We start from the raw sequence: 24,237 nt of genomic DNA, 5'->3' as shown, positions 1-24,237 counted from the left end.
ACTGAACTGAATGAAAGCCATGATGATTCATCCAGCCAGAATGTGACCCTAGAAACAGAGGTCTGGCATCCCTGTGGCTTGGAATGTCAGGAGACAGGCAGGAGCGACAGGCGCTGAATCCGCTCATCAAAACTCTTTTTACTGCAAGCTTTTACAAGCTCTGGGCCAGGAAGTGTTCAATAAAAGTTTGTTAAATAAAAGAAAGAAACTCAGAGTAAGGAGTAAATGGATGTTCCATGGCGTCCTGGGAGAATTATTCTCCTCCATAAGAACATTTAAGAGTGAGGACTACAAATTGGCCTTGGCCAACACCAGGAGAACCAGAAGATGCCCCAGCCTTCAGGCTTGTTTAGCGGTGGGTTGCGGGGTGGGGGTGGGGGCTCGGCTGTAACCCTCCTCTCAGGAGAATTCTCATCTGAGAAGTTGCGCTCACAACCTGGCCTGCTCTTTCCCTGCAACATCCCATCACAGACCCAGCCAGTCAGTCCCAAGGCTCCACAGGGAACACCCTCAAGGTGGAGCTTGCAGGCGCTTGTTGCTGCCAGGAAGAAATTGGTTAGGGTTCATCCCCAGTGCTTCTGTGTGTGAGGTGGAGCTTTAGAACCAAATAAAAATAGTTTATATTTTATTATTCTCAAAAGTTAGATTTGGCTGGGGATGTAGCTGAGCAGCAGAGTGCTTGCCGGGCACATGTGAGTGCCTGGGCTCAACCCCAGCACCAAAGCAAAGCTAATCACATCTATCACTAGGTTTGTCAAGCACTGAAAAGGAAAAGTGTTGATGAATATATATATATATATATATATATATATATATATATATATATTATATAAAATATATTTTAAAATATATATATATATATTATAAAAGAGGGCTGGGGATATAGCTCCTGGGTTTGTAAAGCACATAAACATAAATGCAGTATGTCTGTGGTACTGACATTCTTTGGTACACGGGAACCCACAGAGTTTGATCATAGCCTCAGCGAGTTAGCCCCGCCCTGGCGCTGCGTACTTGATCTGTGCGTGCGCTGGATTTGGGCCATTTTCGCTTCTTTTGCTTCCTGCAGTCTGTGCCACTTGGCGTTCAAGTGCTTCACCTGCACTTCATTTTGATTCTCCTCACGTTTCTTCAGCAGCTCTTTTAGAACTTCCAGGCGAAAGTCCTGCAGTCTTCAAGTGAATGACAGAGCATTAGAGAGGATGTGCTTTCTCAGACAAGGCGTTCTACCACAGAGCAAGAGAAATCGCTGCCACAAACAGGCCCTTCTCTGTGGGCATCCTGTGTGTGTACTTGACTTTATTATTATTATTATTATTATTATTATTATTATTATTATTATTATGTGGTACTGGGGATTGAACCCGGGGCATTCTACCTCCCAGCTACACTCCAGCCCTATTTAATTTTTTTTTTTTTAATTTTGAAACAAGGTCTTACTAAGAAGCTGCTGCGGCTGACCTCTACCTGTGATCCTTCTGTCTCAGCCTCCCGAGTACTGGGAGTACAGGTGTGCACCCGCGCGCCCAGCTACGTTCCTGTGCTTTAAAAAGACCACCCTGGCAAAAGTGTGATGAAGAACTTCTGCGGAAGGAAGCAGGGGAGGCAACACAACAGAGCATCTCTACAGGAGAAACATCCACGAGAGCAGTTACAAAGGAAGAGCGGTATGCTGAGGAGCTGGGGCAAAAGACGGACTCTCCAGGCAGATGGTCTACAAGAGGCGCGGGGACGGTTCCAGGTTAACTGCTCTGCTGCAGGGTAAGTAATAGGGGAGTGAAGAGAAAACGGGGTAAAGCATGCTAGCTTAGCGTGAATGTGAAAATGCCAGCTCATGTCACGTAGCAGGGACGCAATAGATCTGTTTCCCTTTCCTTCAATGCGTTCTCTTTGGCCTACCTTCCCATGTGTGTCCAGCTGCGTACAGATGACTGCCAGACATTTTCTTTTTCTCGTTTTTTTCTTTCCTTCTTTTTTTTTCTTTTGGTACTAGAGGTTGAACCTAGAGGTATTCTACCTCCCACCTTTACCTCCAGCCCAATTTTATTTCTTGCTTTTTAAACAGGGTCTCACTAGGTTGCTGAGGGCCTCGCTACTTTGCCGAGGCTGGCTTCGAACCTGCGATCCTCCCGTCTCAGGGTCCCAAATATTGTGATTACAAGTGTGTGCCACCATGCCTGGCCGCCCAGACATTTATAAACCAGTTTCTGATTGCTTGAATCTCCTGTTGTCCCTTGACAATCTCAAAATAAAACAACCTATTCATTTTGTTCTCCCTGAAATGTACCCCTTCTCCCACATCCTCTCCTCTCTGCCGGTTATTCCCTGCCAAGACATCCTGCTGCCTCGAATGCCAAGACATCCTGCTGCCTCGGCATCTATGTGTTGAGACCCCACTCCACATAGTTAATCTGGCAAAAATACCCCGAGAAGGAGGTATTGTCTATGGCCAAAGTACCCCCCACTTTTAGATACCCTTCACTATTATTCCTTTTAACTTTCTACACGAATTGCTCCAGTGATGTGAAATTAGGACTATGAAATTGAGTCCGTGGAAATAAACTCTCTAATAATTTGTCTAAACGTCCTTGGCTTTGCTCAATAGTAATGAAAAAACTGGCCAGAACTCAGATGCTGTGATAAACATTCCAGCTGCAGCAATCACTAGGTTAAGCCATTAACTCCGGTAACCGGTAGCTCAGTTTAAGATAACTGTTTATCCTTGAGATCCTGCCTAGAGACAGAGAAGATAAAACCTTGTGTGTGACCTTAAAGCAATTTAGTTGATAAACAACTTAGCTGCCCAAATACAATAGACCCAAAGAAAAAGATTGTTGACTTTTACCTCAGTGTGAGCACTCCTGGAGAAAGGGAGACTGACCGCATGGTTAAGAAATGAATATGACAAAATAAAGGACAGATGTTCTAAATATATATGTATGAAGGAAATGAAATACCGTAAGAGTAAGAAAAGCATTTTTGCATGAAAAAGAGCTTATCATAAGGAAGTCCCAACTGGGAAAGAAAGGAATTAGAAAGTTAGAAGCAGGTTGCAGAGGGTTTGTGACAGGAAAATGGATTATTAGGCTTCTAATAGGCTTGTTGTCTAAAGAAGAGTGCTCAGCAGTTAAGGAAATACATCTGACAATTAGATCCAAGAACTTCATGGTGTTGTTTGTGGTGTTTTGTCTGCCAAACTGTGTTGTGAGTTTGCTTAAGCTTTCAGATTTAGAAGGTAAAATGCCAACACCTGAAGAAACCCTATCACATCCACCTGAATCACCACATCTCCCCACACTTGCTATATGGACTGAGCACAAAAGATGGAAAGTTCCAAGAAAATTAAAGAAGATTCCCGGAGAAGCCTCCAAGCCTTGCCGTGCCTGTATTGCCTTTGGAATTTACCCTTGGACCTGCCCTGCTGCAATATCGGAAGAAAGATCTCCGGAGTTAATCTCCTAAATGCTGGACTAGTCATTTACTTTGTTTATATGTAATTTACTATTGTTTTGCTGTGATTGCCCCCCTTTCTTTTCTTTTTTTTTTTTCTCTCCTATTATCAATCTCACTGGTGAAGGGTATAAATTTTTCGGGGTTCTTGTAATAAAGTGTCATTGGCTCAAGAAGCCTTTGTCCATCTCAGGTTCTTTCCAAAGCGTCGTACCTAAAAACTTAAGGAATTCATAGAGGGGAAAGAATCGCTGCAGATAAGTTTCTGCAGAACTCCACCTGCCTTTTGCCCCATCTTTCTGAGGATTTGACCGGGAGCTGACAATAATGACCCAACTGAGATTAGTCGGCAACAATTCCCCCTCCGCTTCCTGCATCCATCCCCAGCTGTGTGTCCCTCAGCTCTCTCCTGACTTGGACTCCTCCAGTGACGAGGCTCTTCTTCCAGTCTCGGCTCCACTAAGCCGTCAAGATCGCCTTTCCTAAAATAAAGCCTTGGACATAAAACATTTTACTCCTATTTTAAAATTCATACATTAATTTATCCACTCACTCATTTGCCAAATATTTATTAAGTGTTCTCCGTGGCTATGTCAGGAAACAATGATACACAAGATAAAAATCTCTCTTGAGAGCACTGTGCTGGGAGAGGAAGCAAATACACTAACAGGTGCAACACAAGGAGATAAATTCTCGAGGCCCAAAGAGTGAAGAGACCCCTGTGCAGGAAGAGGGGCCCAGCAGGGGAGAGGGGGCCTCCTTGGAGGTTGCTGCCATAATCTGAATTCCATGTCCACAGTGACTTCCATGCACCCAGAGAGCACAGCACCTTTTCATGTGACCGAGACAGGCAGTTCCGTATCACGAATGGACGACTGCCCCCCCACCCCGCAGACAGCCAGAAACCCAGTCTCCGAGCCTTTCCAGTTTCCCACGTGAAGGATTGCTTTTCAACCCGGACTTTTGGGAAAAGGCTTTGCAGATAAAGTGCAAACATGACTCCACAGGTACAGAGCCGCCGTCTGGGCGGTGCAGAACATACTTTTGGATCTCCTGCTCTCTGAAGGCCCACTCCTTTCTCTCCATGGCGTTCATCATCCTCCTCCTCTTCTCAAACTGGGAGGTGTCGCTCAGAGGGGGCAGGGTGGCTTCCCAAGCCCGCTTCTCCCGGGCTCGTTCTATCATCTCCACCTCTGCCTGTCCTGCTGGGAGACCTCGACCTGCAGAACAAAATGTCACACTTAGGAGAAAATGCACGTGCCACATACAGAATTCACCCCCTTCCAGTTCCCATCCTCTTCCCTGAATTCGGGTTATGGCGGGATACAACGGTATTGGGAACGCTCGGCCAAGGTGCCCCACAGCTGTGTCTTCCCTGGCCCACGCTGCCTCTGGTTAGTGACTGAGCCATAGGATGTCAGGTGCACAGAAGACACTAGAAAGTATTTGTGAGCTGGGCATGGTAGAACACACCTCTAATCTCAGTACTTGAGAGGCTGAGACAGGAGGACCTCAGGTTCTAGGACCACCAAAACAATGCAGTGAGACCCTGTTTCAAAATAAATGAATGAATGTACATTTTATTTTATTTTATTTTATTTTTATTTTGTGGTGCTAGGGATGGAATCCAGAGCCTCTCTGCCTTCAGGCTATACTCCAGACCTATTTTATATTTTATTTGGAAACAGGGTCTCACTAAGTTGCTGAGAGCCTCACTAAGTAGCTGAGGCTGGCTTCGAACCTGTGTGATCCTCCTGTCTCAGCCTCCCAAGCGCTGGGATTACAAGCATGCACTACCATACCCAGCATTTTATTTTATTTTATTTTATTTATTTATTTTGCAATACTGAGGATGAAACCCAGGGGCATTCATTCATTCTACTCTGGGTTACACCCCCAGCCCTCATTTTTATTCTTTATTTGAAACAGGGTCTCACTGTGTTGCAAAGGGCCTCACTAAGTAGTAGCTGAGGCTGTCCGCGAACCCAGATCCTCCTGTCTCAGGCTCCCAGATGCTGGGATTACAAGCGTGCGCCACCACACCCGCTTCGAATGTATGTTTTAGAACTATTCCTCATGCCGGGCGTGGTGGCGCACGCTTGTAATCCCCGCGCTTGGGAGGCGGAGACAGGAGGACCGCACAGGTTCAAAGCCAGCCGCGCTGGCTTAAGAGACCCTATTTCCAAATTTAAAAGTATAAAAATAGGTCTGGGAGTATAGCCATAAGATAGAAGTGTTTCCAGGAACCCCAGTACCACTCACACACACACACACACACACACACACACACACACACACACAGAACTATCCCTCATCTCCAACTTTTAGACTTCAAAGACACAAGACCCTGGAGCAGACGGGTGGGTGGGCCACTGGCCGTCTCCTGACTGGCTCCGAGACGCTGGCTGAGCTCTATCTAATTCTACATATGCTTCCTGGATCAAGTTCTGGGGACCCAGCTACACTCAGGTGTCTACACCACAAAACACACACTTGACAGTCTGGGACCAAAAGTTAGTAAAGGAAATGGTGGCTAGAAAAAATTTCCTACTTGATCACTGAACCCCATAAACCAAGCTTTACTTGGTTTATTATTTTAAAAATAATTATATAGAAAAGTATAAAGAAATAAATAACAAGCCATACTTTTACTACATAGAATAAGTTAATTCTAAAAGGTTTGCTTTATTTGTTTCAAATAGTTTCTTTTTTACTTTTTCTTTTTTGGGTGCTAGAGATTGAACCCAGAGGCATTCTGTCTCTGAGCTACACCCCCACCCTTTTTCTTCTACTTTGAAACAGGGTCTCACTACATTGCTGAGGGTCGCACTAAGTTGCTTAGACTAACCTTGAACTTGACATCCTCCTGTCTCAGTCTCTCAAGTGCTGGGATTACAGGCATGTACCCCCACACCTGGCTTTACTTTATACAAATAATATATGAAGAACACACTATCTCTTGTTTTTAAAATTAAGACACTAGCCCGGCGTGGTGGCGCACACTTGTAATCTCAGCACTGGGGAGGCTGAGACAGGAGGATTGCAGTTCGCGGACAGCCTCAGCTACTTAGTGAGGCCCTCTGCAACTCAGTGAGACCCTGTTTCAGAATAAAGAATAAACAAATAGGGCAGGGGGTGTAGCTCGGAGGTCAAATGCCCCTGGGCTCCATCCCCAGACCCGCAAATAAAGAAAAAAATTAAGATATTAAAGAAAAGGTTAAAGTTCTCCTATATTTTGCCTCCTTATTCTGTCATCCTAATCACCATCCCAGAAGCAATATCAACAGGCATTTAAGTAGGTATACTGTCCATTTGGTATATATATATATATATATTAGATACATAGAGAAATATTAGTAAACCCATATGAAAAATTATATATATATGTGCATACACACACACACACACACACACACACACACACACACACACACATGCCAAGCATGGTAGCACATGCCTACAATCCCAGTTCTTGAGAAGCTGAGACAGATTTGCAAGTTCTAGGACAGCCTCAGCAACACAGTGAGACTAAGCAACCTAGTGAAACCACCCTCCCTCCCTCCCTCCCTCCCTCCCTCCCTCCCTCCCTTCCTTCCTTCCTTCCTTTTTTAAATGGTACTGGGGATTGAACCAAGGGCATTCTACCTTTGAGCTACACCCCTAGCCCTATTTTGCTATTTTTGTTTTGAAACAGGGTCTCACTAGGTTACTGAGAGTCTTGCTACTTTACTGAGACTGCCTTCTAACAACAAAAAAGGGGCTGAGGATATAGCTCAGATAGAGAATTCCCCTGGATTCAATCCCTAGTCACACACACACACACACACACACACACACACACACACACACACACAGTCACACACGCTCTCTCTCTATATATATATGTATATATACATATATAATTTTGTACATTATGTAATTATGTACATATTTATATATAATTTTGACTATTTTGTATGGAGTTTTCTTTAGTAATTAAAGAAGTATGAAAATAAAACCATAAATACTCAGATTTAACACGTTTTTTTCATAATATCTTACCTTTATTTTATTTTTTGGGGACTGGGGATGGAACCCAGTGGCATTCTACCTCTAAGCTACACTCACAGCCCAATTATTTTTATTCTTTTATTCTTTTTTGTGTGTGTGTGTGGTACTGGGGGTGGAACCCAGGGGCTTTTCTACCTCTGGGCTATACTTCCAGACCTATTTTATACTTTATTTGGAAACAGGGTCTCACTAAACTGCCAAGAGCCTCACTAAGTAGCTGAGGCTGGCTTCAAACCTGTGCGATCCTCCTGTCTCAGCCTCCCAAGTGCGGGGATTACAAGCATGCCCACCATGCCTGGCTAATTATTTCTATTTTATAAATGAAGATACTGAGGGGTAAAGGTATAGTAGCTTGCACAAGATCACAGCAGTAAGAAGTGGAAATAAAAATAAGTATAAACCAGAAACCAGATTTGGCTCAAATATCAATCAAAAAAGAACTGTACACAAAAACAATGTAGCATTGTTTTTATTTTTGTTGTGGTACTGAAAATTGAACCCAGGAGTATACTATCTTCAAAATATGCCACCAGCCCTTTTTTTTTTCTTTTTTTTTCTTTTTTTTTTCTTTTTTCTTTTTTATTTTTTTATAACAATTTTTTTATTGAACATAAATAGTATACATTTACACTATATTTGGTGCCCTCCCCCCCGCCCACATTTTCCCTTCCCCCCCCCACCAATGGTTGTCCAGGTTAACCATGTCTTATTCATAATTTTACACATGTTCAAGTGTAGACCCTTATTAATCGAGACCGGCCTTCCTCCTCTCCTATCTTACCATCCAAACTTAGCTAGTATTTCCCCTTCAATATCTGGAGTCCCTCTGGTATTCTTTGTGTTTCCTAGTTTGGAAAATATGCCACCAGCCCTTTTTAAAAATATATTTGTTTTAGCTGGGCGTGGTGGTGCACACTTGTAATCCCAGTATTCGGGAGGCTGAGACCAGAGGCTCGCGGTTCGCGGACAGCCTCGGCTACTTAGTGAGGCCCTCCACAACTCAGTGAGACTCTGTTTCAAAATAAAGAATAAAAAATTGGGCAGGAGGTATAGCTCAGAGGTCAAATGCCTCTGGGTTCCATCTCCAGACCCACAAAAATAAAATAAAATAAAATAAAAATATATTTGTTTTTAAACAGGTCTTGCTAAGTTGCTAAATCGCTGAGGCTGGCCTCCAACCTGTGCTCCTCCTGTCTCAGTCTCTCAAGAACTAGGATTCCAGGCATGGACTACTCACTACGCCTGGCCAGCACTGTTTTTATTTAGCAATGTGCACATCATCTCACACTAGGACTTCATCACAATCAATTTTTTTGTGTGTGTGGTACTTGGGGTGGAACCCAGGGTCTTTTCTACCTCCGGGCTATACTCCCAGACCCATTTTATATTTTATTTGGAAACAGGGTCTCACTAAGTTGCTGAGAGCCTAAGTAGCTGAGGCTGGCTTCGAACCCGTGCGATCCTCCTGTCTCAGCCTCCCAAGCGCGGGGATTACAAGCGTGCGCCACCATGCCCGGCTATCACAATCAGATTTTAAACTCTCTCCTCGGGTGGACCTTTGGGTTGCTTCTGACTTTCTGGGATGCCCAGCGCCCGACACACATCCCTGTCCTGGGCTCGCTCTGCCCCTATGTGCGCTTCTCCAGGCTTCTTAGAAGAAGTAGAAGTGCTAGAGGCTGGCAGCTAGATCAAAACATGTGATCATTTCAGTTCTGAGCGCTGCCAAATTTACCCTCGGCAAGTGTATCTTCGCTCTGCTCTCTGCAATTCCCTGGCGGTTCCTGTCACACCCGTGCTTCCTCGCAGCCTCCCACGTCGCTTTTGCCTGGTCTCAGGTGCTTTTTGCAATATCTACAAATGTTTACTAGTTCGTAGGTTTTTTGTGTTTTTTTTTTTACTTTCACTGAAAACAGAGTTTGTGGGGGTTTGGTTGTCCTTGTTGCTTTTATATAATTTTGAGGGAAGAGAAAAGATGCTAATTTGCACTGGCATAATTATATTAGGAGCTGGATTTGAATTTGAATTGCTTGAAGATATAAATGGTTCGGGGGAACAAATCATAATCTATTCTAGTGTTAGTTTTCCTACTCACAAACATGGTGCGTCTCTTAATCAAATCTTTTTATAAGTACTTAAAGAACAATTTATAATATTCTTTATAAATGCCTTTCACATGTATTTAGTATATTTGGTGCTGGGGATTGAATCCAGGGGTATTCTACCTCTGGGCTACACCCTCTGCCCTATTTTATTTTTTATTTTGGAACAGGGTCTTCCCTAAGTTGCTGAGGCTGGCCTCAAACCAGCGATCCTCCTGTCTCCATCTCCCAAGCACTGGGATTACAGGTCTGCGGCGCCACGCCTGGCTTGCACATGTATTTACCATGTGATTTCCTAGGTACACTGCCATTTACTGCTACTATGAGCGTGATTTTTCTCAATAACTTTGCTGGTTGGATATTACTTTGATACAGGAAAGCTACTGGTCTTTGTATGATGATTTCATAATCAGCTACCTGTGTAACTCTTCTTAGTTCTGTTTATTTTAGGTTTCCTAAATAGCACATTGTCTGCAAAGACAGTTTGCTTTCCCCTTGTACCGTACTGCACCGACAGGGTCTCTCACCAGGGTGCTCCGAGCAGAGCCTGCGCAGCACAGCATGTCAGCGTCTGTGTCCCTCAGCTCATCCCACCCCACGGGCTCAAGGCCAGAAGCATTTCCCAATCATTATTACATAAAAAATGCCACCTCAACTTCCAGAACCCTAGGTGGTGAGGGATAATTGCCCAGCTTGAGAAACTCTGGGCTGGGATCTTCTCTGCATTGCTAAATAATACTGATGGTAGGGTATGAGTCCTTGTCCGCCTCTATGATGAAAGTTAACTTCTGGCATGTTGCCTTTGGTGGTACATTTACTGAAGGCTGTGGTAGATACTCGTTATTAAGTTTCTTAATTCCCTTTCCCAGTTTATTTAGAGTTTACATGATGAATGAGCATTGAATGTTATCAGATACTTTTTCTGAATTCAGTGAAACATTTTTTATATTTTCTGTTAAAATGGAAAATTATATTGGTTCGTTTTCTGAAATTGTAAACAAACTTGATTTTACCTAATTAATCCACTTGGTTATGATGTCATATTTATTTATTTAGTTAGTTACTTAGTTAGTTGGTTAGTTAGTTAGTTATGGTACTGGGGATTGAATCCAGAGGCTTGAAGATTCTACCTCCAAACTATAAACCCAGCCATTTTCATTTTTTAAATATTTTGAAAGAGGGTCTTACTAAATTTTTCAGGCTGGCCATGAACCTGCGATCCTCCTGCCTCAGCCTGAAATCACCCTTTTAAGAGACGGCAACATTTATTGCTGGTATCTTGTTTAGACTTTCTTGTGTATTTCTTCATATGTAAAATTGGTCTGTAATTTTCCTTTCTAGCACTATCCTTATCCTTATACTAGCTTCCTAAAGTAAATAAATCAAATTTTATTCTCTCTTTCCTGAAAGAGTATGTTAAAGTGTGTGTGTGTGTGTGTGTGTGTGTGTGTGTGTGTGTGTGTGTTTCTTAAAGTAGCAGTAAAATTACCTGCAAAACTAGTTAGTCTTGGTGCTTTTGTGTGTGTGTGTTTGTGTGTGTGTGTGTGTGTGTGTGTATGTGTGTGTGTGTGTGTGTGTTACTGGGGGTGGAACCCAGGGGCTTTTCTACCTCTGGACTATACTCCCAAACCTATTTTATATTTTATTTGGAAACAGGGTCTCACTAAGTTGCTGAGAGCCTCACTAAGTAGCTGAGGCTGGCTTTGAACTTGTGATCCTCCTGTCTCAGCCTCCCAAGCACAGGGATAACAAGAGTGTGCCACCATGCCCGGCTTTAGTCTTGGTGCTCTTAAAATGATGGTTTTTTTAATCCGGGCATGGTGGTTCACACTTGTAATCCCATTCACTTATACTTAAGTATTCACTCATACTTGGGAGGCTGAGACAGAAGGATCCTGATTTGCGCCAGCTTCAACCACTTAGTGAGGCCCTTCACTACTTAGTGAAAATCTGTTTCAAAATAAAGGATTAAAAAAAATCAGGCTGGGGGTGTAGCTCAGAGGTAGAATGTCCCTGGGTTCAATCCCCAGCACCACACACAGAAAAAAAGATATTTTTTTACTAAGTAATTTTTATAATTAAATATTTTTATAACCTTTATAATTTATATGTTCTTTTAAAATGGTATAATTTATCTAAGGGTTTTGTTTTTTTTTTTTTTTTTGGTACTGGGGATGGAATCCAGGGGCATTCTACCTCCAAGCTACACCCCCAGCCCTATTTTTTCTTCTTTATTTTGAAACAGGGTCTCATTGAGTTGCAAAGGGCCCCACTAAGTAGCTGAGGCTGTCCTCGAACCACGATCCTCCTGTCTCAGCCTCCCGAATGCTAGGATTACAAGCATGCGCCACCAGCCTGGCTATCTAAGTTTTAAAATATAGGGCAAAAGATGGTCATAGTATTCTGTTATATTTTTATATTGTTTACTCAGACTTAACAAACTTTATTTTTACCTTCTTTTTCCTGATGCTTCCTACAAAAGTCCTGGCTATATTATTAGTCTTTATGAAAAAAAATTACTTTATGGTCCTAATGACCCATTTCTTTTGAATTTTAAAGCTCTTATTATTCATTTCTAATTTTAACTTTATTATTCACTTAACTCTGAGGATGGAGTGGATTGAAGACGTCAGCACTTGGGCCGTTCTTGGCGTGTTCATAAACACTCAGCGTCTGGGCTGGTGCTTAGGGACATCCTCTTCCACTGTCATTATTTTTCCTTTATCTCGATATAAACATTTTATTAATGTCTACCATACATGCAAAGGTACAAAAATGAGCATCATATGTAACCAGCATCCAGATCTAGGACCACAGTGTTACCCAAACCCTAGATGGCCACCCAGTCTCTATCTGCCCCAAGGGGACCACCGTTGTCACGCCCAGCAAGTTTATTGCTCTTGAGTTTTGTGTAGGGGAATCCGGGTGGAGGTGCTCTTTTCTATCTTTGGTTTAGCACTACATATGTGATATCCACTCAGGTGGTTACTTGTAACTGTCCTTCTAGTCTCATTACTGCACAGTATTCCACTGTGTAGACTATATTGTATTTACTCATCCATTATTTGGCTGTATATATACAGCCATTTCGGATATATAACACGAACGCTCCTGTGCATGTCTTCTGGTGAGCACACACATGGATTTCTGTTGGTAAAGTACGTATTCACTTTTCTTGGGTATAAAGCTAGGAATGGAATTTCTGAGTTGTAGATATGAGAGCATTCCACAAATAAATCTATTTAATCCTTACAATATCCTATGAAATAGATACTTTTACTATGTATGAAAATATTTTTATTTTATCTTCATTCCCTAATAATGGCTTGGCTGATAAAAAAAAATCTAGGTTTGTAATTATCTTCCCATAGTACTTTAAATATTACACTACAAAATCACGGTAGTGTTTTCTCTTTGTGGGTTTTCTCTTAGAGACTTTTTTCTCTAATAGTTTCTGCACTATTTTTTCTTTCATCAGTGGGTGTGGATCCTTAGAAGTTGACCCTTCTCCGTGTTCGGTGTTCGGTGCACCTGGTTCTGTGAGGTCTCCTGCCCCACCTGCTGGTGCCCTCCTGCAGGGCTGGGAGATCCTGGCTCTCATCTTTTCTCCCATTGCTTCTCTGCCGCTCCCTCTCTTCTCGCCTACTGGAGCTTATAATTCTATCTCCCACCATTCTTTTACTTTGTTTTACCTCTGATACATTCTGGATTTCTTCTTCATTTTTTCATGTATGTATTAGCCATCTGTTTGCTTTCTTTTTAAAAATTTGTGTTAGGCTTTTTTTTTTCTTTTTTTTTCTTTCTTTTTTTTTGTGGTACTGGGGTTCCTGGAAGCCCTTCTACCTCTGGGCTACACTCCCAGACCTATTTTTATACTTTTTTAATTTGGAAACAGGGGCTCTTAAACCAGCACAGATGTCTTCGAACCTGCGCGATCCTTCTGTCCCCACCTCCCAAGCACGGGGATTACAAGCGTGCGCCACCACGCCCGGCTGTTAGGCTCTTTTAATAAGGTTATTTGTTTTCTTGCTATTAAAGTTTTTTGTTTGGTTGAGGCTTTTTTTTTTTTTTTTTTTTTTTTTTGGCTACTGGGGATCTTACCTAGGGGAGTTCTACCTCTGAGATACAGTCCCAGCCCTTTTATTCTTTTATTTTGAAACAGGGGTTTGGTAAATTGTTGAGGGTCTTGCAAAATTGCCGAAATTAGCCTTTAACCTGTGATCTTCCTATTTCAGCCTCCCAAGAACTGAAATTATAGGCATGCACCACCACACCTGGCACTGTTATTGAATAGTTTGAGTTCTTTGTATATTTTGGATATTATACCATTATTCTATATACACTTTTCAAGTGTTTTCTCCCAATGTGTGGATTATCTTTACACTCTGTAAACCAGAGTGGCCTGTGTGCGCGTCATTTCTAAGACCTCAGTGGCATGCATAGTTACTAGTACTGTCATCTGCAAATATTCAAGAGAATCGTCAACTCACCCCAACTCAGAGTAGCCAGGGTCAAGAGCTCAGGGATAGTGTCCTGACACACTATGTATTCGGGAGAGTATGGGTCTGTCTGAACATCCGCATCCCGGTAATCAGTCTGGGTGCCCACAGTAGACTTTGAAGGAACCGGTGGATACTTAGCAGAAACAGGAGGAAAAACAAATGGTTCTGTCCTAAAAAGGAGAAAATTAGTTTAAAAGTTTAAACTTAATATGATAGCTTAAACTACTTTATAATCATGTAGAAATTAATTATTGAGCTAAGTTCATTCTTCCTTTAAATCCTGACAGGCACAGAATTATAAATCCAGAGTAACCAGGGTTATACTACAAAATCTTTTTTTTTTTTTTTTTTTTTTTTTTTGGTACTGGGGGTTGGACCCAGAGGCATTTTACCTCTGAGCTACACTCTCAGCCCTATTCTGTGTTTTATTTTGAATCAAAGTCTCACTGATTTGCTGAGGGGCTCTCTAAGTTTCTGAGGCTGGCCTTGAACCTGAGATCTTCCTGTCTCAGATTCCCAAGTACTGGGATTACAGAGGAGCACCACTAAATAAGGCTTGCTCCCAAATCTTGATAGAATTGCCTTCTTTCACTTCTGCCAAGAAACTGAATGGGAATAAATACCTTGGTCTACTCACAAGAGTGTCTATTTACCTGCAGGTCATTGGGCAAGTTTGTAGTAGAGAGCTATAGGAGAAGGGTTCTAGGATGCTATCCAGTGTTTCTAAGCACTGTTCAGAATTGCTAAGTTCCTTGGTTTCTTTTTTGTTTTTATCACACACACAATTTTAGCCATTTCCCTCCAGAAATACAGGGGCAGAGAAAAGAGATTTTTTTTTTTTTTTTTTTTTTTTTTTTGGTGGTACTGGGCTTCCTGGAAGCCCTTTTGCCTCCGGGCTACACTCCCAGACCCATTTTATTTTTGGAAACAGGGTCTCTTAAGCCAGCGCGGCTGGCTTCGAACCTGCCCGATCCTCCTGTCTCCACCTCCCAAGCGCGCGCGCGCGGGGAGGGGGGGGGATTACAAGCGTGCGCCACCACGACGCCCGGCTAAAAGAGATGTTTTCTATGAAGGAAGCCAGCCAGCACACCTGACTCATTTTGGCCAGATGGCTCAATAATAAGTGTCAGGATGACGTGGTTGCCATGTGGAAAAATTACCTAATCCTTTATGCAAAGATTAATTCCATATTTTAAAAATTCTTAATGTAGCCGGGCGTGGTGGGACATGCTTGTAATCCCCGCGCTTGGGAGGTGGGGACAGGAGGATTGCACAGGTTCGAAGCCAGCTGCTCTGGCTTAAGAAACCCTGTTTCCAAATAAAAAAAAAGCATAAAAATAGGTCTGGGCGTGTAGCCCGGAAGTAGAAGGGCTTCCAGGAAACCCCAGTACCACCAAAAAAAAAAAAAAAAAAAAATGCAAGTAAGGTATAGCTTGCTTACAGGTATTTTTATCAACATATAGAAAACCCTTAAAAGTAACACTTGCCTAGCAGTTGTAGTTCTAGGAATATTCTCTAGGAAATAAGTAGACAAGTATACAAAGATATACATGTATATATGCTCACAAAGTCTCGGAGAAAAAATTAGAAACTTAAATGATCAGGCCGGGCGTGGTGGCGCACGCTTGTAATCCCCACACTTTGGAGGCAGAGACAGGAGGATCGCGCAGGTTCGAAGCCAGCCGCGCGCTGGCTTAGGAGACCCTGTTTTCAAATAAAAATGTAAAAATAGGTCTGGGAGTGTAGCCCGGAGATAGAAGGGCTTCCAGGAACCCCAGTGCCACCCCCCCCCCAAAAAAAAGAAACTTAAATTATCACATGCAATAGAAGAATTGTTTAAAATAAGCCACACCCATAATGGAATTTATGCAGCTGTCCAAAATTTATGATGTAACATATATTTATAAACATTCAAAAATATCCATGATTCAGTCGAGCATGATGGCACATGTCTCTGATCCCAGTACTTGGACCTCTGAGACAAGAGGATCACAGGTTTGAGGCCAGCCTCAGCAGCTTAGGGAGACTATTTCTCAGAGGTAGAACGCCCCTGTGTTCAATCCTCAGTTTAAAAAAATCCATGATACATCATAAAGCAGGAAAAAATACATAGTAGGATTCTGGCTTTATGCATAGAGAAATACGTACATGGAAGCCAGATGTGGTGGCAGACACCTGTAATTCCAGTACTTGGGAGGCTGAGACAGGAGGATTGCAGGTTCCAGGCAGTCTCAGCAATTTAGTAAAGGCATCTGCTACTTCGTGATATCCTGATCAAAATTAAAAAATGAACTATGGCTAGGGGTGTAGCTCAGAGGCCGAATGTCCCTGGGTTTGATACCCAGTACCACAAAAAAAGAGAAATGCCTAGATGTAGTGACAACAAAATAACAGTAACTATTTATGGATAGAATTCGATAAAAATTTTCAACCTTATAATTTTCTAAGTTTTCTGGTTTATTGTGTATGTATTAGTTTTAAATAAAAAAGAAAACTATAGCCACTTTCATTTAAAAGAAAAAGTATTTTCCAATTAGTAGAAAAACTGGTTAAATTACATAATAAATAATTTATGTACATAAATAACTAAAGATAAAGGCAAGCAGCTAGGGTGTAGCTTGGCAGAAGAGTGCTTGCCAGGCATGTATGAGGCCATGGGTTCGATCCCCAGCACCAAGAGTGGGGAGAGGGAGAGAGAGAGGGAGAGAGAGATTGATTTCCGTTTTGAAAAACAGAAACATCTGGAAGGTGCTTATATATGAGCACAACATATTCAACAGCTCAATTATAAAAAAAAATGCATTTCAAGCCAGTTAGAAAGAAGTACTTATTTGAGGTTCAACCTGTGATGAAACAAATAGTTTTTAATGCTGAATTCTTACTGATGTTGAAATAATGACTTTTCTAGCAGTTTTTATAAATTCCTAACATAATTAGATAATGTCAGTATTTATAACTTATTAGATTTTCTTTTTTGAAGATTTAAAGAAGTTTATTTAAAAGATAGAAATACAGAAAATAGAAATACAGAAAATAGAAATACAGAAAATAGTTACAGCCCCATGCCAAAATGGCATGAGGGGGGAGGGTGGCCCAGGCCAACTCACCACTCCCCCATAACTTTTTAGATTTTCAACAGAAAAATTTCTACTATAAAATTCTAAGTTAAGACAATAACTTCAAATTATATCATCCAAGATCACTTGAAAGCTCATTTTATTATCATACTATTAGCTTGAATCAAAAGAATAGAATGTTTTTTCCAAAATAAGTAATTATGCTTTTGAACAAAATGGTAAATTTACTTAGATTATGATAAGGCTTGGTGAATTCTTCTGAAGAAGTCTTCTAATGGCTTAGTATCTTTTCAGGTGGATCCAAGAAAAGGATGCAAAAAATAAATGCAAACGTTTGCAGAACTCCTCCTGTAACCCAACACAATTTCCTGACTTCTTGTTTTTCTCCAACCTGTTCTTCCCCACCCCCCCCATTTCAGCTGATTTTTAGGAGAAAGTAAAATATGAACGAGAAAGAGCAATGATCTCATGCCACCTCCTCCCCAGACGATCAGGACTCAGACCCAGCAAACACCCCTCTTCCCTGCACTTGGCTCACCCTGGGGTGTCCTTGCCTGCCCTTAGGGCCACCTTGGCCTTAGGCATGTTTAGGGCAGCCACTGTAGCTCTATTTCCTCCTCTAGATTCTCCTCCTCTACTCTAATCAGGCACCAGAGGCCTCCCTGCCATGCCCACAGCCTTCTAGATTTCCTCTCCCAGACCCAACAGAGCTGCATACAATGAGAGGCTTCACAGAAGCTGCTGAGTGTTTTCAAACTATGAACTGCTTATTCTCAAGCTAAGAAGCTCACGTAAAATCCATAGGCTCCATCAGCTGGGCAGGAGAAGGGTGTGCTCGGAGAGGCCAGCTGCTTCCCACACCACCCAGCCCTGCCAGGGCCCGTGGCATTTCCTGCTCTGCTCAGAAACTCAACCCTGCCAGAACTCCAGGAGACTGACTCAAAAGTACTGACTCATTCTTTTAAAACTTCTAAGAATGGAAACCAAAATACCAAACGAATGCATGCGTATCTATGTTCATAGCCACACAATTCACAATTGCCAAACTATGGAACCAGCCGAGATGTCCATCGACAGATGAATGGGTTACAAAACTATGGGATATGTACACAATAAAATTTTTCTCAGTCATAAAGAAGAGCAAAATTATGTCATTTGTGGGGAAATGGCTGAAACTGGAGAACACTATGCTAAGTGGGATTAGCAAGTCACAAAAGTAAAAAGATTGGATGCTCTCCCTAATATGATGAAGCTGGGGAGAAAAGGGGTCATAGAAAGAACTCTAGAGAAAGAAGAAGAAACCATAGATGAGCAAATAAGAAGGCCTGGCTGGGTTGACTGGAGGGGGGAAGAGGGAAATCCCCTAATGTACATGATGGACATTCACAAACATCAAAGTCAATCACTAAGCCAAACATGAGAAGGAGGGAGGGGGAGGGAATGGGGTGGGAACTGGGGAAGGGCTAAATGAGTGATGTGTGCATGTGTGCCTCCACCATCTTCTGCTCCATTAAGATGTATGACTACAATGCACCAATAAATTTTTTTAAATTCTGAGAGACAAAGAGACTCTCTAGATTGCCAAATACCTCTGAGAGAATTTTTATTCTTATGTTACAGTTAGTTAGAAATGATCGGGGAAGAGGAGTATTGATCACTGTAGACCTTGGCAGCCCATAAATAGAGGAACAATGTTTAGACCTGCAGAAACTATGGCTCCACAGTAGGTGGTCCAGTGAGCCTGCTTTTCTTTGGAAGGATCAGCAGTGGGATGTGCAGAAGCTCATCCTCCTCAGGGCTCCCGCTTGGCTCACAGGAAACATCCCATATGACACAAGTCTACAGCTGTCCCCAGCAAACTGGCACCTCACAACACTGCTCCATCTAGGGAGAACAGGGAATCTATTCTGCATCTCCAGTCTTAAAAAAAAAAAAGTCTTTAAAAGTCAAGAGAGAAGTGGGATCATAATTGGCATTTATCTTGAGGATTATAGACATTTGACAACATGTCCTATTCATGGTGCCATATTTCATTAGGGATAACTACATCCTTTAAATGGGTGCTGGAAACCCAGCCGTAACACATTTCTATTCTGTTTAGAATTTGAGACCTTAAATAAGGTGCTCATGCCTGTAATCCTAGTACTTGGGAGGCTGAGAAAGGAGGATCACAGGTTCTAAGCCAGCCTCAGCAACTTAGGCTCTCAGAAATCAGGCTATGGGGTATAGCTCAGAGGTAGAATGTCTCTGGGTTCAATCCTTAGTACCACTAAAATAAAATAAAATAAAGGATTCTTTTCCTGATCATTTCACATATACCTTGGACTTTTTCTTCTATAGAAATACTAAGTTATATTAACACAGGAAGGAGTTTAGCAAAAACTAGATGTCTAAAGGAATATTCTAACCTGTTGTGTTGCCCTAAAATTGAAGACAAACATCCCAAATTCAGCCCTTGAAATTTATCTCTCATTGTGGTTCACTCCTTTGTGCAGCAAAAAATGTCTTATTTACCTTTTGTGTGTGGATATTGGAGATTGAACCTGCCATTCTCCTGCCTCAGCCTCCCAAGTACTGGGATTACAAGCATGCACCACCACAGCCAGCGTATTTTGTTTATCTTTATATGCTACATTACCTTGTGTGATTATTAAATTATAATATGCTAGCATTTAAAAAAATATTCCACAAGTGATTCGCTGTCCTGATAAAATGTTGAAGAGTTGCTGTCAAATAAGTATTTGCCTTAGGGAAACACAGGAAGGCATTTGAAGCACTTTCAACATTTTTTTCTTAACCACAACTGAAATGGTTTGAATGGATATCCCCTCCAAAATTCAGGTTGAAACTTAATCCTCATTTTGGCGATATTAAAAGGTGGGCCTTTGGTGGGGAGGTAATGAGTGCTTACACATGGGTCAGTGCCTTACAGAAGGGCTGGAGGGAGCTCACAGCCCCTTCCTACCCTTCTGCCCCATACCATATGAAAAGAGAGCACCCTTCCTGCAAGCGAGCACACGGCAAAATCACACACCAAATGCTGCTGCCTCAATCTTCCAGCACTTCCAGCCCCCAGAGCTGAGAGACATAAATTTCTTATATATAAATTACTCTGTCTGTGGTATTTTGTTCTATCAGTTAAACATGCTAAGACAACAATTCATAATTAAAATGCATTTTATATCATAATCTATTATATACATTTTAACATAATCTTTAAAAAATTATTATTATTATTTTGGTACTGGGGATTGAACCCAGGGACATTCTATCTCTGAGCTACATACTCAGCCCTCTTTATTTTTTATTTTGTAATAGGGACTCACTAAGTTGCTGAGACCAGCCTCAAATCTGTGATCCTCCTGTCTCAGCCCTAAGTACTGGGATTACAGGAGTTCACCACTGTGCTCACTACATATATCTACCTTAAACAAAAGGTACAAAGAGCCCACTTTCTCTCATTATGCTTGATGCTTTGCTTACATTCTAGTCTACTGTTTATTTTTCTAAATACTGCTCATGACCCACTAGAAAACACCATACTTTCTAATGATTTCTGATCCACAGTTTGAAAAATATTTATTTAGAGAACTACCTTCTGAAAGTAATATCAAAGTGTTTGGTCGTTAGATAGAAATTAACATGTAGGCAAGATTGAGACCGGAAGTACTCTCTCTCCTGAACGTATCTGGACCCTTTTCTGGAACCGTAGTCAATCCTTTCTCTGGAACGTAACCCTCTTTTATTACATCCTTCTTTCACACTGTGCCTGCACATCCTTAAGTAAACCTCTTATATTTCTCTATTTGTGCTTTCCATTTGAATTCTTTCTCTAGGAAGGCAAGAACAAAGGAAGAACAATCACCACCCCATAATATTTATTTTGAGGAGAGCTGACTGCCTGGCAGGTAACAGAAGTAAATACAGTGAAAAAGAATTCTGAAATAATGGTCACTTACTTGGCTGCTGCAAACACAACACTGAGTGGCATCTGTTGCAAATAGGGAAGGAACGGCCTGTGAGGAAAAGAAAATACAGAGGTGTGGGGCTTTTGCATTGGGTGCACTCTAAGTTTTCTTCTAACCTTAATATTTGTTTCTTAAAATCAATGAGCTTAAACACCCCATATAGCAGTAACGCTCAAATCTGAGCATATACAAAACCACTGGGAGGAGGGGGAGGTTCTTGCTTAAAATTCACATTCCCAGGTCTGGCCCAGGAGATCCAGTAGATGTAGGCTACACCAACGCATCTAAATTTTCAGTAATCACTCTGGAATCTTCTCTGCAGATGGCAAACACGCTACAATTTCAGAAAGTGCTCTAAACTTGGGGTTTGGCTGGCCATTCACCCCCAGGAACTTCTCAAGTTCCCTGAGACATTCTGAAATTCCCAACTTAGACTAAAGCTTTTCCCAAACGAATCTAGGGATACGATCTACTTTAGTTAAGAATTTAACATTTCTCTGAAAGAAGTCAACATCAAAAAACCTCCATGAAGGGTTTGCTCATAAATAATAATGTGGATTAGAAGTTTACTTTCTCAAGAAAGCTTATGAAGATGTGTTTTTCTAATCCAAGTTTAATGCACAAGAAAATTCCCATCTTTTAAAAAATTTGGTTCCAGTATATGCTTACCACATGACTATTAGTCACAAATGAAATAAAGTGAATCTTTTCAACGTGTTGGTTTTGGCAACGTTTGTACAAGAGAGGGAGTGTTGCCCATTGGAACACTTTTTAACAGTTTTCCCTGTGCTGCGATTTCATGATATCACTCCTGTGTCTTACTTGATTTGATTACTTCGTTTTCTCAAATACACATTCTTAGTTGCACTCAGTTCTAACTTAGCTGCACTTAGTCCTTGGTATTGGGAAATGGCTTTGGTACTAATTCAAAATGTATTGGAAAATTGCTTTGGTATTAATCTCAAATGTAAAAAGTAGTCAGAGCCTGGGTGCTGTGCAGACACTCAGGCAGGGAGGGGGAAGCAGCTGTTACCCTGATGAGTTCCCGGACACCAAAAGTGATTAGTAAGTACATAAAAGAGTTGTAGCATAGGGCCTTCATAGTTTAAAGGCAAGTTTACTTAATAAATAATTTCTAGCAGATAGGCTAAAATTCCCCAAGGACCAGGAGGATGGTACAGGCCTCCTTCAAAGAGGGTAGATACCATGGGATCCCTGACTTTGTTAATCAAGTAACCCATTTTGGTCATACAAAAGACTTGGGCTTGCACTGGAGACAGGGGCAGGCCTACACCTACATTAGGTCAGAAGCAATATATCTGATTTAAGCAGTCTACATTTCCTCTCAGTTTCAGCTTGTTCTTTTAGCTTGTTCTTGGTAAAATGGGGGTCATATGTACATATCCTACTCTACATGTCTGCTGTGAAGGTTAAATGAAATGTACACAAAGCACTTAAAATGGTGCCCGGCATATTGTACATACTTACAAATGATGGTTGCCACATTATCTTAAAGAGATTTTCTAACAATGTCAGGGGTCCAAGTATTCATTAGTTATTATTTTCTACCTGTCAAAGTATTTATAACGATTCCTTCCAGTAACATCGGGATCTTCACAAATTTCTTTACGCATCTGAAAAGAACTGTCAGTTCTAAAATGAAGAAGAAAAACATTATTCAAGTCTAATATTTCCACATGTAATTTCTACTTAATAGTCCTATGTCTACATAGTGTGAGAAACAGAGGGTGTCTCATATTGACAGCAAAGCCTTCTATGTCATGCATTTAACTATCCTACATCTTAGACTGGATATAATTACTTCCTCCGAGCCAGAAAACAAGGACTTAGTAAAAAGTGAAACACAAGAAATGAATAGATTTATAAAATACTACATCTAATCATGTCTATCTACTTTTTGTTAAAATTCCATAAGAATAACAAAGTTTCAAAGCATTATGTATTTGTTAATTTGCTAAATATGAGTTTGTAAGTAATTTCAAGAGACCTATCCTTCATAGTGCTTTAGCTGCAAGTCTCTAGAAAATATTTTAAATACTAGCAGAAAAGAGCACTTGCAAGTTCTAAGGTGGATCAAAATGAGGAACAACAAACTTACTCATCCCTTCCTTTGGTGGGAAATTACCACTGAGTAAACATAAATATATTTACACCAGCCTTCTGGGGTCATTCTCAATAGGCACACCAGTATCTTCTCTGCAGATGGCAAACAAAACCATGCTTTTAGAAGCTCCTCTACACATGAGCTTCAGCTGGCCATTAGCCTCCAGCAACTTTTCAAGTTCCCCGAGGCATTTTGAAATTCCTTATGACTTCCTTTAAAGCATCCCTCCGCCTCCCAAGGCCTGGGAACTCAGTATACTTTACCTAAGGATCCAACATTTCTCTGAAAAAGTGAGTATCAGAAAATTTCCTAAAAGAGGTTGCTCATAAGTAATAATGTAGATGAGAAATGTATTTTCATATTTAATATATATGTCTTAAAAACACACATGTATTAAAAAACAACCTTTTGAGAACTTCTACTCACCAATAAATGTGTGGCCTTCCTTAATTTGGCTAAATTAAAATGCTCCTTAATTTGGCTCATTTAGGAAAAATTAGTTGGGAGAATTTGGCCTAGGTATAATACCACAACTGTACATTTTCAAACCATGCAAAGTAAGTAAATAAATAATTTAAAAATAAAAACACAGTCATTAAAAACATGAGTACCGTTGGGAGCTGGGGACACCTGCCGCTCACCTGGCAAGCCGACAGAGGGCTTCTCTTTGTTTCTCAAGACCCTTCCATTCTCGACTGACGAACGCGGGGACGGGGTCTGACTTGCCCCAACATAGAGAATATCTTGGATAATGGACCAGGTTGCTGAACATGGTTCTGAACCTGGGAACTCTTCTCTAAAGTTACGAAAGAGAGGCAGGGAGGAAAAGGATGAAATTATGCCATCAGATTTATTAAAGCATTTTGATCACATTGTAAACTTTAAAAAAAAAAAAAGTAGAAAGCCATGTATCTAGCATGGCAAGAGGGGTTGTCAGTATATGCATAGAATATCTCTGCCCAAGAA

At 41.3% G+C, this 24,237-nt stretch overlaps 1 protein-coding gene across 1 annotated transcript in view; it reads right to left on the bottom strand.

Moving 5' to 3' along the window:
* Positions 1–24,237, bottom strand: part of CFAP91 (cilia and flagella associated protein 91) — a gene marked incomplete at both ends in the record, with an annotated part of 47,263 nt that overhangs the window by 16,730 nt on the left and 6,296 nt on the right. The window contains 6 exons of the mRNA XM_080696522.1: positions 1,015–1,172; positions 4,493–4,670; positions 14,090–14,271; positions 21,138–21,194; positions 22,716–22,799; positions 23,913–24,067. Of these exons, the coding sequence (XP_080552648.1) occupies positions 1,015–1,172; positions 4,493–4,670; positions 14,090–14,271; positions 21,138–21,194; positions 22,716–22,799; positions 23,913–24,067 (814 nt within the window). The remainder of the gene's footprint in view (positions 1–1,014; positions 1,173–4,492; positions 4,671–14,089; positions 14,272–21,137; positions 21,195–22,715; positions 22,800–23,912; positions 24,068–24,237) is intronic.

Source organism: Muscardinus avellanarius (genome assembly GCF_963383645.1).
Source record: "Muscardinus avellanarius genome assembly, chromosome: 5".
Taxonomy (NCBI): Eukaryota; Metazoa; Chordata; class Mammalia; order Rodentia; family Gliridae; genus Muscardinus; species Muscardinus avellanarius.
The sequence above is the reverse complement of the archived record's forward strand: the minus strand, read 5'-3'. Positions and strand labels throughout refer to the sequence as shown.